General features: G+C 43.7%; 1 protein-coding gene across 2 annotated transcripts in view; it reads right to left on the bottom strand.

Moving 5' to 3' along the window:
• The window catches only part of LOC139651213 (synaptotagmin-1-like), a 70,801-nt gene that overhangs the window by 31,477 nt on the left and 16,877 nt on the right, over positions 1 to 22,447 (bottom strand). For both annotated transcript variants that reach the window (XM_071528072.1, XM_071528071.1), the window contains exon 2: positions 3,309 to 3,505. In XM_071528072.1, coding sequence (XP_071384173.1) covers positions 3,309 to 3,474 — 166 coding nt within the window. In that variant the 5' untranslated portion in view covers positions 3,475 to 3,505. The remainder of the gene's footprint in view (positions 1 to 3,308; positions 3,506 to 22,447) is intronic.

The raw sequence follows: 22,447 nt of genomic DNA, 5'->3' as shown, positions 1-22,447 counted from the left end.
ACTTGCTGGGAAATTCAATACACTGGTTTCCTTGGAGGCAAGAGAAGAGAAGAGAAGTCAGAATGTGGTTTAGTGTGATTACGTAGTCGCATAAACTCTGTGTGCATGTGTCTGTGTGTGTGTGTGCGTGTGTGTGTGTGTGTGTGTGTGTGTGCCCGTATTTCTCCAGAGGTGGAAGGCCAGGTTCATTCACAAACTGATCACAAGGCTTCATTTTATTGTGGAAGGTATCATTGAACTTTATAACATTATATGCAATGTAATCATGTTGAATGACTTCAATAATCACTAGTTGCCTTTGATTTCCATTTGAATTCCAGGTGTAGAGGAGACACATGTCTGATGAATTTTCTCTCATTCTCAAACAGTTCTTAAACAATACATAGTTGTTTGATTCTTAGTGAATAGGGCTTTTTAGGAATTCAGATCAGAACAAAATAAAAAAAAATAAAAAATATGTAATGAACTAAAGACCATAACAAAAGTATCTCTTTATGAATCAACTACAAACTAGAGACAAAATAGAGGTCAGGTTCCATGTAAAATTATTTTGAGGCCATTTTCCCTTACAGCTGAAACCAAAAAGCGGCAGTGAAATATGGAAAGGCTGAAATAAAGTCTTGCTGTGTGACAGCATGCTGCAGCCGTCAGCCAACAGACAGGGCTGAGGCAATATATCGCTGGCTCAGGGACACGTCCTGCAGATCCTGAGCGACAGCACATGCGAGATCCAGCAACAAGTTAGGCCAAGGCGACAGCTCCGTGCGTTCAGCCACAAAGCCGCGGGCTAAAGCCGCTTTAGAAACCCACTAGAAAACCTCCTGCAACTGCAACAGATCGAGTGTGCTGAGTCTGCAGCTTCTCCTCTCGCATATTCCTCGTTAAATCCGCTACCTGAGTCTCTCCAGACGGTATCGACGTTCCACAGCGTAAACAAGTCCGAGGGCATTCATCATCCGGCTGGCAGCGCCGGGGAGCGAACTCGCCCCTTTGGATCGAGGGGATGAGGCGAGGAAACAGTAATGTAAGCCCCTCTATAATGGACCAGCTTTTTTGGGATGCTCTCAGACAACCTTTCTGTCTGCGGCACACCGAACAACCCCTAAATTAGTGCTTGTCCAGATTACAGTGTGATAATGGGAGCGTAATGAATTGTCTGCTCCGTTGCCAAATAAAGACATGAAAGTCATGTACTGTCTTTAGGCCAACATTAGCTGCGGTTACATGAGCCATATTTTTTTCATCCTGAATGAAATCATTCCGATTGAAGATTCCCCCCGCAAGTGTTTATATGAGTGCTAAATAAAAGGATCGCATGGTGTGTGTTTACATGCTTCACAGTAAGGAATCACAATAAAAGTTTCTGACATGCGCAAAATACCAAATCCAGCACTCTACCATGGGCTTATGTTGATTAATTTGATTAATTTGTATCTTATTTAATTCGGAATGGGACAGTTCATTCTGACTGAGGTGCTTATATGAGGCAGTTTTATTCTGATTGGGCTACTATTCTGATCACTAGTGGAATAAAAGGCTCCATGTAAACGCAGCTGTTGACATAGTATGACACAGTGCTATCATACATAAGCGGCATGAATGGCTATAGCGACAGGCATTCAATGCTGAGCCATAGGGGACATCAACCTCAGGACCCCCATAGTGGAATCAGTACAGTTTCCGTACACTCCTCATCGCTGAGTCTATTCATCCACCCTCAGCACCAAAGCGGTTATTCAAAGTTGAAATTTGCTCCCATTTTCCATCAATGAAAGTCTCTGAATATAAATTACGGCTTTATTTCCTCTGGTAAATATGCCGCTCGGTTCAAATAACCCCCCCCCACCCCCCCACCCCGATGGAAGCGGGAGTTTCTTATCAGACTCCCCGCGCTATAAATCTCTAGGAGGGGAATATAACTAGCGGTGTCACAGGGCTTCTCTTCCACAGGAGCCAGTTCCTGTTTGCGAGAATTACTTTCACACGAGCCTGTGGACACGTCTATATTTAGGATGCTGCTGAATGCAAACGCCTCGGATATGTAGGCAGCGCTTTATCCCAGATGACACAGTAACACCCGTATTCTCAGATACCCGGTGCTGCTTAACGCTTAAGGCAAAAGCGTGTGGCTGTGTGTTGAGGAAAGGGCAGGAGGTGCTGTATTGTGTGTGTGAAGAGACAGTGCTGATTCAAAGTACAAGGGAGATAGACAGGGAAACTAAACAGCAAATAGTAAAGGCCGCTATTCATATTTTATTCATATATCATATATCAGACACTTGAATTGTTGTTGTCAGATGTTTATTCTTTACTTCAAACGCTATTATTGTTTCTCATAAGGCGATTTAATAATAATTCCACCTGAGCCATTAAAGGGGAATGCCACCCATTTTAAGAATAATCTACAGTATGTGAATCCTTAAAATGGGTAATATTCCCCTTTAAATGCATGAAACGCTTTAATTCCTTGGTATTACTTTGATCTGAACTGTATTCAGAAGCAAAAAAAAATAAAATTGAAAGATGCAGTGAATCACTAGTCCTCCTGATTCATTAAAATTCCTCGGCAAAGGTCATAGGTCATACTCACTGGCATTTTCTTGTGCGTCATCAACAAAAGCTCACACACAACCACTGCTGAATCACCATTGAGTCACGTGTTACGCCGTTGAAGTACTGGTACTTTACTTGAGTATTTCCATTTTGTGAGATTTTCTACTTTTTCCTCCACTACATTTATCTGACAGCTGGAGTTACTAGTTACTTTGCAGAATAAGGTTTTACATGCAAAACAAACAATAAGCTCATAAAATATGTTTAAACTCCCCAACAGTGTATGGAGCAGTTAGAACGACAACTGGTTAATGCAGCAATAATTCAACACAAAGAATGAGTACTTTTACTTTTGATACTTCAGTACATTTTACTGCTGATACTTCTATACTTTTACTTAAGTAAACTTTTTAATGCAGCACTTTTTTTTCTGGAGTATTTTTCCATTATGGTATTGCTACTTTTACTTAAGTAAAGGATTTGAGTACTTTTTCCACAACTGATTATCAATGTATTAACTATAGCCAGTGTTGTTTTGTCCCATTTTTTGCCATCTCCAGGAAGTTTTTTCGATGAAAACATTTTTGTCAGTGAATCACAGTCGCAATTGAAGTCTATGTTGTAATACTACAACAAATAACCATGTGTAATCTCAATAGGGCGTATGCGTTAATCACATGATCCTTGCATAAAACTCTGCACATAGTTTGCAGCGTGATCCCGCCGTGGGACAGGGGGAAAGCAGCCGTACTCACGTGGGATTTTGTTCAGCTCGTTCATGAACTTGTCCTTCAGCTTGGAGAAGGCCTCGTCCTTCTCTCCAGCCCCCGGGCCGGCCAGGTCGGTGGTGTTGCCGCCGGCCGCGGAGGTGCTGGTGGGCACGGGGGCCGCCGCCAACGCTTCCCTTCGACTCTCGCTCATGGTGGCGGTGCGCCGGGCAGCCAGGCGGATGCTGCAGGGGGAGGAGGAGGAGAAGGAGGAGGAGGAGGAGGAGGAGAAAGAGAGAGTGAGACGGTTGGAGAAAGAGCAAGACGAGGCGAGCGCGGGTGAGATTTTCCGCCGCTGTGACAGATGCATGTCAGAGACGGCGCTCTCGCCTCGTCAGATGAGTGAGTTGACGCGGGCCGTGTGAGCAGCTGCTGGCTCAGCCTGAGTAAACATCACCTGGGGTTCAGAACGGATTGGCCAGCATGCAGGATTCAGCGCGAGGCTGCTCGCTCGCTGCTTAAACTCCAGATTTTAACATCAAATACATAGAGGAAATGTTTATTTATGACTCCCATACATAGAGTAAATCTCAGCAGCGTTACCGATTGAAATTCTGAGCCTTCACAATTGGATTTAGAGTACAGCAGGTTGCAGTGCAGAGGGGATTACCTGTCCACTATTTTCTCACACCATGTTCTATAGACACAAGCTGACTAACAGGTGTATTTACTTTACATTCGTGTCATTGTGAGATGGAAAAAGGAAACAATATTTTGCTTACGTTAAGCAGAGCTCTGTGTGTGTGTGTGTGTGTGTGTATGCACTCACGTGTGCATGCATGTGCAGTACAGTATACATCACATTAGCCTCCGCTGTGAGCATATTACTCATCACCTCACACTGTGGGAGGTTGGTTCCAGATGAGGTTTCCACATTATTTCAATACTGCATTAGTATAACAATACCACACTCTTACAGTACAATACCTGGGACTCTCTTACAGTACAATATTGATTCTGAAGTATCATAAGTATCAAAACCTTAACTTATTTAACCCATGGTTTTATGTGCAGAAGACATTTTGGCACCTTTTTAGGCTGACAAACATCTTTATGACATAAAAAAAATAGTATACATAAGAACTGATGTAATATATATGAAGACTGGGTCCTTGGATTGGAAAAGGCTTGAATGAATGCTTTTCTGAAAGTGTCAATGATTTCTCTTTATATTGGTGATATTTGCATTATAATGACCCACCTTTTGATTTACCACTATATTCCTGAATGTCAGGTAACAGATAGTGTTAGTCATCCTTCCTTGGTACTGTGGTGCTACTTAGCATCATGACACTTGGTCTGGTACAGTATTGTCGGGTGAGTCGGGTGTTGTGGCAATCCTACTGCAGACAGGAACTATTTATTGTCCATTGTTTCTGTGCAGGTTGTAATTTGGATCTATCACCATGGCAATTACAGTGGCTAATGGCATACTAAAGTTGTAGAGTTTTTCCACCAGTGCGCAGTGAAGGTTGATGGCTCAATGGTTCTCCTTCTGATTAAAGTCATATATTCTCCCAGTAATATTATTGTTTGAAAAAGGGCATCACGTCGGGGCTGACAGCAGAACCATTAAAGACTTTTATGTTCTGTAATTGAAAAATCTAAATATAATCCTCAGAATTGCCTTCAATGGTATCTGCTTCTGAACCTCAAAGAGCTAGGACAAATATGCCGTGGCAATCCATTCCAATGTGATAAAAAAAAGAGAATGCTTTGGTGCTGAATTAAAATTTTGCTTCTTTGGAGATTTGAAATTACTTTTGCAAAGGCAGCAAGGTGATTTTAATTGAATTACATCTGAGATACAAAGTGTCTTTTCAGTATTATCGCTTCTCAGATACTATTTGTTTTGTTGCCCTACGGGATAGAAGAACAAGCGTGATTCTGTTTTTGTTTATTTTAATCCTGCAGTTATCCAGGAAAAAGTTGATGAAGCACGCATGCTCTTTTTAAACTAAACCCTGCTTCACATTCACATCTGGGAAAAAACAGCTATGATCTTCTACTGTCAGCCACTGAGCAGCTTCAGTGGAGCAGTTGCGTATTAAGTGCCTTGCTCAAGGACCCCTGACTGGATTTGCTCAGGCAGGGGAAAGTGGTTCTCAGATTTTCCCAGCCAGTCTGGGGATTGAAACTAGCCACAAGCCTGCGTCTCTAACCTGCTGCCGTTGAGACGGACCTCAGCAACAATCACAGTCAATGGACTTTCTAAACAAAGTACATTCATCTTGGCAACATCGATTGTCGTCTGAAGCAGATTTTGGAGTAACTTTGGAAAATTACTCGCATTTATCTCAAGCTATTGGCAGGTTGTTAGACCCAAGAGGCACTTAGGGAGCTACAGGCCTGCCTTAAAGGATAACTCTGGCTATTGTCGAGCTTTATTTTCTTACTTTTTGCTACCATGTCAATAGATTCTGGTCAAAATTTCGGCAATTACTTCACTGTAGAGCTCTGTGTACCTCTCAGTTTGCAGGACCCTTTGGGTGGTTGTTGGTTGTTGTAACCGAATTTCACCTAACCCACCAAACCCAAAAACACCCAAACCTGTTTTTTTCAACACATCGCTCACACTAAAATGAGACCTGCCTACATACGATTAAAACAAGTATATTGTGGTATTAGATGTGTTAGCAAATAGAAAGTTTACATTATATCGGATTTATAGAACTTGCCGACTGGGGAAAAACATTTGTCTCAACCTCCTAGTGGTAATTACAAGTGTGTCAACATAGCACAGAATCCACCAATGTATTAAAAATCGAAATTCTCAGTTATATTCACAATAATACAATCAACTCTAAATGAAAAGCAAGCAATATCTGCTACAGTTTGTTTATGATTAATTCAAAATTCATGAATACAAATGATTTTGGATGTGGGTGTTGCAACGAGTTAAACACATGAATGCTTTCAAGCTGTAGCACTGAAATCCCGTTCTTCCACTTCTTCCCATATGACGTGAATACGGCAGAAAATTGGAAGACAGCAGGGTAAACATGGAAGTGTGTGAGCAATGCCTGCCCCATTGAACTGTATTAGAGAGAACTGAGAGGTATGTAAATTTGAAATTTTTATCAGAATTGACTGGCACCATGGCAAAAACTTTTGGGATGTGTGAACGACACCTAAACTGATCATGTGTGCTCCTACATGTACTTTCTCCACCTGTGATATTTGTTATTTGTGGAACTCCATCAACACGCTCGCTGATCACATTTAGTTGAGCTTCCAGTCCCTACCGGCCGCTCACTACCAGATGAAGTGAACAGATTATTCGGCCGGTTTAACGTCAAGGGCCCCAAGCCTTTTCCCGCCTTCCATGCTGCACCCACCCAGCATCGACACAGACAAGCCCAGGAGGTTCCAGCTGTCCACTGTACCCCCCACATCGTCACTGAGGAACAAGAGTACAAACTGTTCAAGAAGTAAAATGCTGGACTGAAAAACCGACTGTACGCTGCTAGTCTGCGATCACAACTACAGTTTGCTTTCTTTGGTCTGAACCACTGTGGAAAAGTTGACTTTGTATTTGGTTTGTTCAGGCTCACACTGCCCAATTACAAATGAACCAGGCCTTGTAAACAAAAGTCACATGACTCACAAGTAGCTCATTTATTGGGCAGAATGTTGCTGTTTAGAGATTTTGGTGACAGGGGGAGTCAAAACAATTCTGATTCCAGTCCCTGTAACTAGTTAGATGGGCTTGTCTGAACTATTTGCTGTAATTAACCTTCTCTGAAGAAATAGTTGAATATGAACAGTCCAGACTGTGGTTTGCCCACGGTTTATTTTTGTTATGCTAGGCTTTCCAAGCATGAGGAACTGCTGGCTATCAGATATGAACATCCGTCTCCTTATTCCCAGAAAAACCTTGCGTTTTGGGATAGTCTCCTGTAGTTGATTCAGATTACGAAGAGGACCAAGACCTGCATTGGTCTTAGACCTTGGAGCAGTTATTTGGTTTGAATGGCATTGTTCTCACCTACCTAAACGAACCAAACTAAATGAGAAGATACCCTATTGTAAGTTAATCTATCAACCAAGTACTGTATCAACCCTCATTTACGCATCTTTTGCTATATTCACCTAGTTGTACTACTTGCACATATGTAATATTGCTGCACTTGCTGACAGATCCCTGGGACTACAGCATTCTCAAGTGGGTCCTATTCTGTTCAACCTCCTCAAGATGATGGCGATACGGTTCACCGAACACTGGAGTCAATCCTGCATTGTGGAACTGTCTCGTTATGAATCAGCACCAATTAACCAAGTCAAATTCTTTGTGCAGCTGCTGTACTTGGCAAATAAAAGCGATTCTGATTCGGAGTCGCTAGCATGAGGTGGCGTTCACAACCGCTTCACGTTTGCCAGCTGCCGCATCCCAGCATACTGTGAAAGCATGACAGCATTGTGCTCTCCAGCTGCGATTTTAACACTTACTTCACACTCATTTGACAACTTCTTCGACTCTCTAATAGACATTTTCAAGACATGTCATGAGGCTGGCTTGAGAACAGTAAATGTATAACAAAAAAAATCTGCAGATAAAAAAAGATAGAAGGGGATCTGGGATGAAGTGAACTTCAGGGAAAAGTGTGACAATGAACCTTCCCTTGTAGTGAAGAAAGCAGCCGCCGGTTACCTAAGCCCTCTCAACCTCCCCCTTGGTTGCATGTCCGCCTACGCATGTCCATGTTCTCTCTGCCTCCCCTCGGTCTCCCTTTGAAATGCTGCAAGGTTAGTGTGGGGGCTGAGCCATTGAGAAGCACGCTAGGTGCACTGTTAGAAGCGGGAGTCAGGAGACAGCAGTTATCAGGTTTGGAAACACCATAAACAAGTGCTATGCAGCCATTAAAACACTGGGAGTGGTGTTTGGGGGTTGCTCAAGTTGAAACTACATTACCAGTCAAAAGTATGGACACACCTGATAGAATCTACTATGTTTTTCATTATCTTAAATTATCTTATATCCGGTTTTAAGTGTTTCAAAACAGAAACACTGTAGCCGCAGAGTTGCTGCCACTTTTTGGGTTTCGAAACACTTTCTCCTGACAGTGCGGTGACAGAGATACTTCAGCACCGGCGAGGGCTGTTAAGGAGCACAATGACGCTCTGCAGAGTGCACGTGGGAGGCTTCTTCTATGGAAAAAGAATTGATCATGCCCAGAGGGGAGAGAAACAGGCTTCCACTCAATATTTCCATGTGAGTCAACGTCTGACGTGAGGGGCAGAATTGCACACCTGCGATGTTTCACAGCGCTCCTCCAGGCATGAGTCACGTATAAAAGAGCCGCATTTTGAAAAACGATAATTGCACTACAGAAACCAGCAGACAGCAGTCCATTGAGAGCGCATTTGTATGTTGAGGAGGACACCATGTCAGTGAAGTAGAGAGCATAAAACATGCAGAATAATACATCGGTTACAGCATTCAGACTCAAATTTGACTCTCAATCGGTTAAAGAATCTGGTTCCAATCGATAAGATCAGATATAATTCCTTTGGGATTGTGGAAAGCCGATGGATGTACTTCAACATTTTACAGAAACATCAAATAAGAGAGACACAAGCAGCTCCTGTAAAAAATAGTGTGTCTAGCGGATCCCCCATGGCGTGTGTTATGCCTCCCACATCAAGAACCACATCAGCGGTGAAAATCAAACATTAATTCAGCACATATTTGCACCTTAATGACTACTTGTTCATTCGAGCATAAGATGACAACTTTCATATTATCTTCGGCGTCTCTAGCGCCTCACAGTAGGCAACTCAATTGAACGGGGAGCATCATTTGGAGTGGAAGAGGGCTTATTTCCTTCATGGAAAACTTGAAAGAGGCTTGGACCTTTTTCCCTTTCCAAGGGCTGTCATCGCTAGGCAATCATACTGTACATCCATCGTGACACAAAGTCATTATCCGCCCTTTCGCTATTATTATGACCCACTTTCACAACGGCTTTAAATAATGCGTCACGCGGCCCACGTTTACTGATTCACACGGGAGGTAGGATGGGGAAAATGTTAGCTGAAACGTTGCTGAAATGTTGGGACGCCAAACTCGAAAATATCACAAAACATGAAACACAAATATGGCAGTAACTGTGCTGCAGCATGCAACGCGACGCTCCTCTCCTCTTCCCCGTTTCCCCAACCCGTCTCTCCGGAGGTGCGCCACTCAGGTGTAAAACCCCAACCCAATTACAGGGCCGCCAGATGGCCCAGCAGGTCCCCAACCACAGTGGCGATGCCGGCGCCCAGCTCCTCCCCATCACCTCTCTCTCTCTCTCTCTAACTGGGTCAGCTCCCTCGCTCGCTAACTCCCTCTACCCTTCCTTCTATCTCCTCCATCATCGTTTCATCTTTTTTTCGCCCCTCCCCGTTTCCCTCCACCGACTCCTTTGTTGTCTCCCCAAACTCCCCCCCTCCTTACAGGCATGACAGTTTATTTAATGGAGATCTATAGACTGTAAAGAAAAAGAGAGGCAGCGGATAGATGGAGGGCTACTGCGGAGACAAGAGACCCCTTCCATGGGTTTATGTTTGGATAGCATGTTGGTATCATGTGGATTTCTCTGCTCCCCACAGGTTCCAGTTTTGGCAAGCTACACTTCACTCTACCATATAGCTCATGCTGTTTGAGAAAATTACAAGGCTGCCAAGTCAGCCCAACCCCAAAGGTGACACCGGTCCAGGAGTACCGCTGTCCATCTCATCATCTTTTTCAGCATATTAAACAGATCATAGAAGACTGTATGGCAGGAACAGCAAGACAGTCAGGTGGCCTTTTGTCAATATCACTTCATCATCACCCTCTTGTCATCGTATCATGAGTTAATCACCCAGGAAAATCTAAAACCTATTAAATTTTAACAAGAATCTTCCGGTAATTATCACATAATGATTCATTCGGCAGTTGTTACATGTCAGCCTAATTTAAACCAATTGAATACATGTATGCACCGACACCACAGTACCAGGCATAAAGTCAATAAGAGTGAGCAGGTACCGATTCATTATTTTGGTGGAGACGGTGCAGACAGCATGTACATTATACATAATGGAATTGGCATGGCATCATTTCAGGGCCGAAGCTGATTAAAATTAGGATCAAATAGAAACTTTCTTGCATTTCTTGCAATTCCTTATCATGTCCCATATGTGAAACATTCTGTACTCACTACCGCAACTACAACTACAGCAGACTTGAGCTGACTTGAGTTTACAACAGTGAATGCAGATGAGATCAGGATAAATATTTAATTACTTGATAATAGACTTAATAAAGTAAGAAGTAATTAAACTGAGCTATGGGTGTAATCCATTCCTACTTTACAATAAGCAATGATTAAATGTAAATGTGATTTACATTTTTATTTTGGGGCAACTGAGTCACGGTTTACTGTATATCATAGAGCGGGATAAACCTATTATTGCCAAACATATATATGTATGAGACAAATTTCCATCTAAGGACTGGAGAAAAAAAATCCAAATCACTGCTTCTGCTACCAAATTATTCAACCATAGAGAAAGGAAAGTGGGAGGGTGGGCTCTGGTGGTTAATTGTAAATGTCACTGTACACAACATAACTCAGATTCAGTATATAATAAGAAATTTTAATAGCAAAGTCAGCATTTGAAAGCTGAAATTTAAACCTCTGAAAACTGTCCTTTACTGACAGTGACTAATTCAAAGAAACCATCGCTTTGTTTGACTTTTAAACAGGAAGAGACTAATAGTGGAGAACAAATCAAATGTAGAGAGTGAGAGAGACAAATGCTAGTGCTGGGATCAATAGTCTGGATCAATAGGAGAGTGCTTTGACTAAACAAGCAGGCCCAATGAAGACTCTACTTCCTCCTCTTAGGCAAATAGGTATAAGAAGTACACGTTTCATTTGACTCCAGCATCTGGTTAAAATTCCCTTTATAACAAAACGCTAATGAACTCTTATTATGTGCACTCTAACACTTTACTGTGACAATCTTGATCATGTAGCTGCTGCAGTTGAAAGCAGGGAAATTCCTCCCCTTGCCAAGACACATTAGTGATTGCTTTACAGATCAGGATAAACTAATAATCATAGCAAGGACACTTGTTTTGATCCAAAGGGAGTGCTAACAGTGTGATTATAATAAATGGCATAGAAAAAACTCAAAGCAAATTAAAGCTTGTGTTTGCATGAATAATAGACCAGAGCACCGTGTCAAACAATTAACACCACTATATTGAATTGGGGAGATAAATAGCAATTAGAATTTTTAAAGTAATTCCATGCTTCATAAACCATTTCATTAATATGTAATACTAAAATTTACAAGATCATTATAAAATTAATTTTGCTTTTTCTTATGGCAACAGTGTTACATGTAGGAGAACAAGTGCAATTCAAGTCTGGTCTTCAAAATGGGCATCAGTGTGATCTGGCTCCAAAGGTAAAACAGAAGACTTATATATGCATAACAGTGGATAAGTTTCCACATATAAGTTGACTTTCCAATTATGAGAAGTAACTTAGTAACTTAATAAACAAGTTACTGTTGCATAGAAACATCTCACTGCTTCACTTTGGGTTGTAGCTGTCTGCGCAAACTCAGACTCTTACAGAGTTATGACTAAATTTTGATATCAATGAAAAACATTGGACTGATTACTATTGAGTCATTCATCCACCTGTATTAGAAGCTACCCTCTTTGACTGAGCAAAGAGGGTAGCTAGTGGCCAAACCTTTTCATACTTCTTTGCTGGCGGACCGTTCTAGCTATAGATGGGACCCCAAAGTTGGAATATTGGACCGACATTTCATGTACACAGCTTAACCCACATAAGCCCTTAACCAAAGTATGGCCAATAGCTGTGTTACTTTGTGCAACACATGTAAACGTAGCCATTCAGTCTGCTGGGTCATCCTAGTAGCCAACCAATTGATGCATGAACTGTCAACCTGCACCTGGGTTTGGACTCCAACTCATGCTGTTTTCTCTCTCTCTCTCTCTATTCACTACTATCAAAAGACTCTCCTTCAAAAGAAAATCACGAAAATCACCAGTCAACTAGACGCAAACCAATTGCTGTGTGATTGTCGTTTCAGAAGACCAAGAACAAACTCACTGTTGTGAAGTCAACTTGTTATGGCAGCACACGTCAAATGTCAGGCCAATTTAGCCCATTGAACTGAACTGATGTGAACTTTTAAGTCGTCCAGTGTTGACGCAGGTCTATATCAAGTACTGTGCATGTCCAAAGCCTCACAGCGAGCCGGAGGAGGAACTGAACTGTGACTTATAGGACTTGAGCTAGTGGACTGGGACATTAATTACTGGCTGTCAGTCAAGCACCCACCACCGTTTGCTGGGCACTCATTTGCTGGAGGATAGTGTTACGAGACGTCTTGGTCACATATGAGGGAAGAGACACGTACACACGCACACACACACACACACACACACACACACACACACACACAGGGGAGAGTTTCTTTATGTGTATAATAAGTCGTGCAAATGATTGTCAGGTGAGCTGCCTGCAGTAAGAAGAGATAAGAGGAGGCTGAGAAGGCCCTGAGGCCGCTTCCCCCTGTCCACTGCAGCCTCTTTACTCACCTGAAGCCAATCTCAAGGGGTAATGGAACTGGAAAAAGTTATTAACCCCGCTTTGCAGCGAGGGCAGGACAGCTCTATTAAGCCAGCGCACAAAGATTCCCCTATTTTCAATTACTGCTTCCAAAGAGCTGAGGAAAGTTAGAACAAGCAGCCGTGTTGGCTGCTAGACAGAAAGACTTAGTGGCTCCAAATCCCAGCAGCTCTTATCGTTCACTCTTGTTCCTCATATAGAGCTGACAGACTCCCCAAGTCGTTGGTGGATATGTTCAGTCTATTCATCTGACTAACATTGCAATGGGGGTGGCACACCCCCTGAAAAACGGGCTTGTCAGCCAGGGGCTGGATGAGAGGCTGGTTGTTTGGGGCCGGGGAGTAGAGGTTAACAAAGTGTAGAGAGATTGATGAGACCTTACATATAGTTGGAATTTACATATGGGGTAATTGCCGAATCAAATGACCTGACATTGATTTGAATCAATTTTGATACACTAAACAGTCCAAAGAGCACTGCAAGTGCAAATTGCATGCTTCAGCTTTAAGACTAATCCACCAAGACTGGCACCCTTGCGCCCTAAAGTGCCCTTTATAATTGGAGCATTCTCTGATCTGATTTGAGATTCTAGGATGGAAAACCCTCTCCCGTGCTTCCTGACTGGCTGGTGTTACGAAGCCCACATCCTGCAGCAATGAAAGCAAAACTGATCGAAGGATCTTACACACGCTACAATGATTTTGGGGAGGTGGTGTTGAAAATAAAATGTATTCACATTATTATCTGTAAAGCCAGGACATAGCTGAGGTGACTCTGGGTCCCCACCCCTTTCCTCTCATTCCCACACCAACATTCTTCCATCTATGACAAATATCTATGTCCACCCATCCACAATTCAAACACACCTATCTCAGTGTTGTATTTCATAATTCTCCATTAGCCACTCCCACTCACAAAACTTGAAATTACCGCAGGCAACACATCTCATTTAAGTCTTTGTCTAAGCCGAGAACTATAAGAGGCCTGTTTTGATTAATACCAGAGACACACCTTGGTGTCCAAATGAAAAAGCAATGCTTGCACCAATGAACATTACAAACACTGTCAGAGCGTTTGTCTAGTGTATCAGTCATATTTTGGGATTTAGCTCAGATTTGACCATCAAGCTCCATTACTCACACATTACTCAGACAGAAACTGCTCGAGAGCCGTGATAGTCCATTGTTTCTCTGCCCCCGTGTTTCTTAGACAAACAACAGGGATCAAACACTATAGTTGGCTGGTTGACTTAGTCTGTTTTCTATCACGTTTGACAGATACAAATATAGAAGCGATAGCAGCTCCAAAACCCACATCCCACATTTAGCGACCCTTAGCCCTGGTTGCGTGCTTAGCTGGCTGTGAGGCCGGAGGGGGCGGTGGGCGGCTGGTCGAGGGCCGGGGCTAATATAGCAGCCCCTGGGGAGCCGTGTCTGTCGGAATCAGCCTGACGTGGGAGGCGAGGCCACCGACCGACCACAGGTAAGTGAGTCATACGGTTAAAGGGGGGCTATTTGCTCGACCGCCGCCTGACTTCAGGATCGCCCTACAGGGAAATCTGCCCGGCAACCACGGGCAGCGTGACAGGCTGGGAGAGGCAGAAAGTGAGCGACGTGATTTTAATGGCCAAGGAGCTTGACCCTCTGGGGCACCGCAGACAGAGGGCAATTGATGTACTCCAAGGGGTTACAGAGAGTACTAGGATCATTCTGTCAAGCAGACCCAGGTTTGAGATTTCATACAGTGCTGACAGTTTTCTATAAGGGGAAATAGCTCTATGTCTGTGCTTCTTCAGAAATCTCTCTGCAAAGTCTCCTCTAAGTGACATATTTATATTGCAGAGCTTGTTATGTTTTGGCACTTTTTACATTGTTACATTCTGAAGGCCAATGTCCACCAGACATATTTTTGATCTGTTTTTTAGATTTTATTGCGCCAAAATTTCAGTTTACCAGTGAATGAATGATGAAAGAATGAAACCAATGAATGAATGATGATCCCTTTTTTTACTATGGGTTCGATTGCTCCGTTAGTTTATTATCTGTCTTGTCGGCTCTGTGCCTAATTGAAACTACTGACTGAAACGAAAAAATGTGACAGGGGAGACCAATTAAAATATTTAAAATAAACCTACATTCCGGTTGATGCATGGCTCACCCATAACTGAGCTAAACAACAAAACAAAAACAAAGAAACCCCTGAAGAAACAAACTAAAGTCCGGCTGTCGCTGCTCAGTCAGCGGACGCCGGCCTTAACTAGGATCAGAAAGATGCCTCGGATTGGTGGAGCCAAGTAGGGGAACAACATAAAACAAACGCCCTAAAGCTTTTCCTTTATTTAGCTTCCATCGTCCCCCTGCTTTTCATCTCCCTGCCCACTCCTTCACGCCTCCCTCTGCTACACCCTGCATCCCGCAGGGCAAAGATACAGATATCACATCTGACATGGTGTATCGAGGCAAATATCACCAGGTGCATAACGCTAGAACAAAAATACAACAAGGTTAGAGAAAACTAGAGTGACATAGCTGACATAACTAACTTAAATACTCACAGATCATGCATATAAATAAAAATAAAGAAATGTCGTGTTTGTAGTTCTTAAGGTTAAGTGTTTTCGGATGTGGGAAATCCCCTTTTACGAGTTTAGAGAAGTGGTCTGATGGTTCTTCCTTGTTCCTTGTTTCTTTGGTTACAGATCAGGCGGCAGATGGAGCTGCTTAATTTCCTTATTTGCCGATGCCTTTTGTCATTTTCGACGGCGCCCGTGTCAAAAGAGACGTCCCCAGAGCTGTTAATGTTGCTCACAGACAGACGGCCCTTCAAGTGCTCTTCCCAGACACTTGGCAGCTGACCTTTTAATTCTGTTTGGCGTGTGTGTGTGTCTGTGTGTGTGTGTGTGTGTGTGCGTGCGTCTTGCCATTGCTCGAAAACGAGAAACAGCATCAGGTGACTGAGAGCTGAACGCGCGCTGTCTTATCTGATTCGTCACGTGGAAAAGATCTGATTCAAATGGTAAAGAGGGCTAGTTTAAGGAGAGGCTCGAACCGCGATCCCTTCACTCAGCGCTACCACGCATCCTAAAAAGCGTAATATGCTCTGACGTGTCCAGAGAAACTAAATATGCGCTGCCTCATCTGATTTGCTACTCGACAGCGATCCAATTTAAACGATGAAGTGTGGGAATTTCAACTTGGGAGAGAGCTTATGCCAAGGGGCTAAATCACAAAGTATCACATACATGTTGAGATGGGGTGAATTCTAGGTTAGTGAACATGAGCTTTCAGCAGAATATTGGAATTAAATCAGTTAATCCAGGGCCTCTTCCCTACAAACGCCCACGTCTCGAATCTAATTGACACTCGCAGCAGATTGGTGCTTTGATCTGACGTTTGAGTCACAGGATTTCTGAACCCCCCCCCCCCTACCCCACACACACACCAACACACACCACCTCCCCACTCCCTCCGAGACGTCTAATTTCCTCCGTGGAGACTCGAGTCCTACTGCAGCCGTCAATGCTCATGCACAAAAGCTGACAGGTTGCTCATCCGGTGTTACAGAGTGATGAGAGAGCGTGATTAGAAGGTGACAAATAATTCGACTCCAGAAATAACAGGCCAAGTGTCACTGATCTGCCGTTTCAAGCAGATGTGAAGCGGTCATGACGAGGACAGGAGCGGTGGGGGGGGGGGGGGGGTGGGGGGCGCGTCATGATCAGGATGGGATGCTGCTTTCTTTTCGGTCTGTTGACTTTTAGAAGCTTGTGTCATATAGATTATTCCATACATGCCACAGAACTGTCTTCAAGGGAACAAATCTCTCTCCATTCCTCCATCCACACCTACAACCTCTCACAACATTTCCGCCCACGCGCTCGGTTTGTAAAACAGCGCGCCTGCCCATGTCCATCTAGCAAATTAATTGCGGGGGAAATTATAATTTAGCTGCACAGTTACAATAATGACATCCAAAAAAAAAACCCAGTGAATAGCAGTTTAACCTTTGTAATGTGTATCGACAAGGCCTCAAAATAAAACACGCTATCATTTTCCCATCATTTTATCATTGAAATAGACTGAGCTGTCAGATCAGATCCTCCTGGCACACTATCATTTAACACAACAGCCTTCCTAAATCATACTCCAAAGTGCCAGGGTGGCTCGGAGAGTGAGACTCTGAACTCATTGACTGTGGTGGCAGCTTGATAGATAACATTGTGAGGGTGACATTGAAATAAACAGGCATTGTGACCAACAATCTTTCAGCGCTTATCGTTCGCCATCAGGCGTCCCCGACACCGCATTAGCATGAGTTCTGATTTTCTCATTTGGGAGAAGCTCTCTCATTTGCAAGCCTGCTGTTATCGCCGTGACCCAAGGTTATGAAAAGCTCCGATGGTAAAGGGAGAGAGAGAGAGAGAGAGAGAGAGAGAGAGAGAGGGGAGAGAGGTGTCTGTCATGCTTTTCCCTAGTGCTTTGATACGTCTCATCTCCATAGCCCAGATGTAACTTTACCACAGGTGTGATTGGCTTCAAGCCACAGAACAAAAGCGCACATACAGCACATATTTGACAGGCAAAGTAGATACCATCAAAGAGATTTTTGTTCCTGCGAGCATCGAGTCTGCAGATTGCGATCAGATGCAGCCGTATCAGACAGCGCATGAAATTGGGCAGGGATTGCTCTTGAATAATACAAGCTCCAATGCAGCCAACAGTGGTGTGATATAGAGATGGAAAACCAAGATGGACGTTGGGCGGTACACTCCAATACTCCTGATTGTACAAATTTACCCTGAGCTTTCTCTTTCAGCTAGCTTCCCACTCTATCTATATCTCCCCTTCCCTTCTTTTTCACTCTCTGCAGGCAAAAGAGAGATATACTCTGGTTGTAAAAATGAGCCAGCAGGGAAGACCCTCTCTGTGCCACCCAAGATCCAACCCCATCAGCTCCACTACAACTTCACTGGTCCTGACACAGGTTTTAGCAACTGGAGTCAGAATCATAATCCCAGGTGATTACATTATTCTCAGACGCTGGCAGGAAGACAAGGCTCCTAACCAAGACGTTTGTTGTGTTGGTACCTCCTGACAAGAAGCACAGCCTGGAAACTGTCCTTGTTACTTACTACTACTATACACAGAGTTTTAGTTATACAAACATTTCTCAGAGGCAGAGCTGCGCTGGAGGCAGAAATTATCTCATTGGTTGAGTTAAACCTCAGGGGGCGGAACCAAAGAACCACAGTTTTTCTGGCTAAGTAACATTACACTGATCCCATGCAGTGAAAATGGCGGTAATATATGTAGTGCTCTTGCTTTTTTTAAAAAGTTATCTAGGTTAGCTAGTCAGTCTAGCTGGCCTTCCACATTCAAACTAGCCATGCTAGACTATAGCTATCTAGGTAAGCTAGTTAGCTATCCTACTCACCTTCCAAGATTATGAATGGCATGCTCATGAATAAATGACAAAAGAAGTCATTGCTATTTCTATTTTTTGTTAAGTTCCTTCCTTGCCATTCAGGTTAGCTACAATAAAGAGTGGTTCTTTTCAACCAATGAGATTATTTCTGCCTCCAGAGCAGCTCTGCCTCCGAGTTTGTGTAACTAAAACTCCAATCTGCCTACTTTACAGGGAACCGCTTCTGACACAACACCCTGTCACAGTGGATCAGGCCCGGGCCCAAACCCCCGTACACATCCAATTTCACTGCACGTCTTAATTCCAAGTGGGCTGCCAAAATCTCCCCCTATATAAGCCTCTCTGTCATGGCTTCTCATGAGTCACTGAGCCTCCTGACTTCACCACTCCCCCGTTTATAGCCGCGCCATCAACACTTCTGCAAGGAGCCAGCGTGAAGATTCCACATGGATTCAAATGAGATGTTTGCTCATTCAGAAGCAGTGCCAAAACATTCACAAATGACTATGACTAAAGCCTTGTGATGGCTAACTGATGCTGCATAAAGTTTAGCCTTTTGTCTACATTCTCAATTACGTACTCCTCTCTATTGTGAAAATGTGACTCTATTGTCTGTGTCAATTACAAGTCACCTCAAAGCCAAAGACAAGTGTAGGAGGAGATAAGTTCTATGGATGTTGTTGCAATACCTACTGGTCATCAGTAGAGGTCAATGCAGGTTATGGATTCATTAATGCACCTTTAAGTTTCCAGAAAGAAGAAAATAAAACAGGAGACGGAAAGACAATCACTCTGGCCTGTCTCCAGTCCCAATGCTTAAAATGGCAGCAGCAATGTAATTTCTATTGATCCAACTCTGATTGAACAGTTCACTGACTGGGATGTCAGGCTGGAGAAAAAAAACACAACAACGAAAAGAGCGCCCCCCAAGGGAGACAAACAGAGTTGCAGACAGAGGGAGTGACAGTTCTGGTGAACTAGAATAGATCACTGATGGGAGGAAGGCAGAGGAAGGAGGAGAGAGCTGCCTTTTTTCTTGTCTGCCAAGTGTTCGGGGGAAGATCACATAGCGGCTGACACCGGACCTGGACCGAAGCTGACGGCGGGGCCGGGGAGCTGGCATGGTGGAACATGCCTCTGAGAGCAATTAGGGGGCCAATTACCTTCCTCTTATGGAGGATGGCATGTCAGGACTGGAATCCTTCCTGACATCAGTCCCCAGGAAGCGGCCACAGCCCATACTGATGCTTGTCACCTCCTCCATCACCGGTGAGAAAGCACAGCACCACCGCCGGCCAGCTGGACAAAGTCAACAACATCATAAAGGATAAAGTCCACAAGGGCAGCAAATCCACAAGTATTAATGCTTGTTGAGTGTTCTCAGCACTATGGTCTGCTGAATAGATCAAATTGCTATTATTACGAGCAAATGAAGCATAAGAAAAGCAGGCAACTGTCTTTAGCTGTTTACCACCCTGTCAGTTTTGCCCTGATTTTTCTAAATGTCTTATTAAAACCCAGAGACTGGGAAATTTAAATTAGCCTTTTAATTAACTAAGCATGAGTGCCATTTGGTAATCGGAATTATGAGCGATGACAATGTGAGGCAGGGTGGGCTGCTGTGATAATACTTCTTTTCGGTAAACAGTGGGGGACGGGGGAGGCGGGGCGGGATTGGGAGGGCCATTTTCCCGGTGAGGCGTCTCCGCGGAGATCCGGTTTGGCACCGGCAGAATGCCAGTCGGGCTCAACTGGGCGTCGGCAAACAGGTGCGTCATTCAAATGCGTCCCCAATCCGATCAGAGGGAGAGGAGGCTGGCACAGCACCGACGCACACGGAGCCAAAGCCCAGCGCCCAGCGAGGTCAGAGCACACAGCAGCACACGCTCCAAAGCCTGGCTGCTGCTCCCCATCAGAGAACCAACACATATGATAGAGACAGAGCACAGCTGACACAAAACTAATAATAATGGTAATAAAAATAATAATAATCGTCATCATCGTATAAACTACACCTGTGTGCTTTGACAAATAACAGAAGGCACCATACTCATAAATTCAGGCAAGTAGAAGAGAAAATAGAAGAAGAAGATAAAAACAATAAAATAGCAAAAAATAATAATATAACAAATATCATATGAAAGCTAAAAAGATATAATAGTCTTTTAAATTAGTTATAATAATAATTTAAAAGACAATCCTGACAACATTTTCTGAATAAAATATTTCAAGACAGGCTCCATCTCCATAGAGTGCTACATTTTGTATAATGCTCTCTCTATGGAGTCCTCTCCTCCTACCTCCTCCCCTCTCTGTGCGGCTGGACGGACCGGTGCCTATTACCTCAGATCAGACTGTGATTGGAGCTGCCCTGCTCCACCAGGGGGACCCAGATACTGTAAGCACAGGCCTGGCCTCCTCAACTAAAGCCTGTGACCTTGGAGTGAGGTAGTGCCCAGGGAGCCTGCAGAATGAACAATATGAGGCCGGGAGGGAGCCAGGCATACAAACAGTCCATTACCATCCGTAATGTGGACTCTCTGCTGTGCCCATCCAGAAAGCTCACGGCCCTACCATCTCCTTTCATTTCGCCCTGCCAGGGAGGGGAATCTCTCCCTGTGCCTCTGTGAGGACGAGGGTGCAATCTGGCCACAGAGGAAGAGACCCGAGCACATGAATAAAGGGATTGGTTTGCTCCAGGCAGAGCTGAAATTGGTCTATTACTGGGCTCCATTTGAGATCAGTGTGGGAGGTGTGGGAGTGGCAGGGCCAAGCACTTAGGGTTTTCCCCTTTGCTTCCCTCTGTCTCTGTCGTTCATAGTCCGGGGCACAGCAGGGTGAGCAGCACATGCTCTAAAAAACAATATTTTGCCTCCAAAAACAAAGTAGCTCTGTTAATCCGTGAGTGGAATAGCTATTAGTCTGAAAGTCACCGCAGTACAGCAAGTCAGCACAGGTGATACTGTGCCATAGTGTGGATGAGAGATGAAAAAATTAATCAATCCATACATTATCATCCAAATGTCCTAAAACAGCTGGTACATGCAGCCAGTGTGCAGTGAAAAAGATGCATTTTTAACTTTAAGCATGCAGAAATAATTTGAACTTGAACTTCTGTATTTAGCTGTATGGTTTGGCATCATATCCTTTTTACAATAGCTTCCTACAGAACCCATAAAGACTTCCACAGCACATTGCTACTTACCATGTAGGGCGATATCAATTTAATCTTCACTATTCAGTTCAATGACTTAAGAGGGAAACGGGAATGGAAAGAGCATGATTAAGTCAAATCGAAAATATGGAATTGCTGCTGATAGTACAATCAGCTCTGACTAGCTGTGATTATAGAGACAGATCGCTTACTATATAGAGCAAACCGTATTTTATCATTACACTATAAGCAACGCGGCTTCAGTATAAAAGCATGGTTCATGCAACTTTCTAATGGTGATTACTTCATTTCAACTTATTAAAGTACAAGAGAGATACCTTCACAAAGCCTAATCAGAGATGTCAAACGGCCTTTATCTAATCACACGAAATGGAACATTAGTAGACTGATTTGTTTCCCCGTTTTCCATCTGCGATGTGTAAGTGGATACGGTGAGTGAGGGAGCTTTGCGGTAGAGAGATTGTATAAGAGTAAATGCTCTCTTTGAAGTATTATCTGCGAACAAAAGAGTTTCAATTGACGTCAAGTAAGCCGGGCCGCCACAACCCATCCCTGGAAACGCTGAGGACCATACAATCAGGCGGCATTGTAGTTGGAGTGGGACCCTCTCCTGTATGATCATTAAGCAAATGGAGACACTCCGCGGGAGAGCATGCAGTCTTATTTGCAGTAAATTTCCTTTGTCCCTCTGATAGGAAAAAAAGCAACCTGCTCTAGTATCTTTGCTTTTGTGTAATCTTCTCTGAAACGGTAAGATAAGTTTCATTACCTCAATTCAAAGAGCCTCGGTCCCCCTAAGATGACTGCTAGGCGGAGCTACTGTAATCTAACGGGGTACACACAGAAGCCTGTGTGTGCTGCAATATGAGAGAGAGCACACTAAA

This window comes from Centroberyx affinis, unplaced genomic scaffold (assembly GCF_046629955.1).
Source record: "Centroberyx affinis isolate AG114_WGS23_722 - 3 ecotype Tasmania unplaced genomic scaffold, CSIRO-AGI_Caff_v1 ptg000120l_1, whole genome shotgun sequence".
NCBI classification, from domain to species: Eukaryota; Metazoa; Chordata; class Actinopteri; order Beryciformes; family Berycidae; genus Centroberyx; species Centroberyx affinis.
The sequence above is the reverse complement of the archived record's forward strand: the minus strand, read 5'-3'. Positions and strand labels throughout refer to the sequence as shown.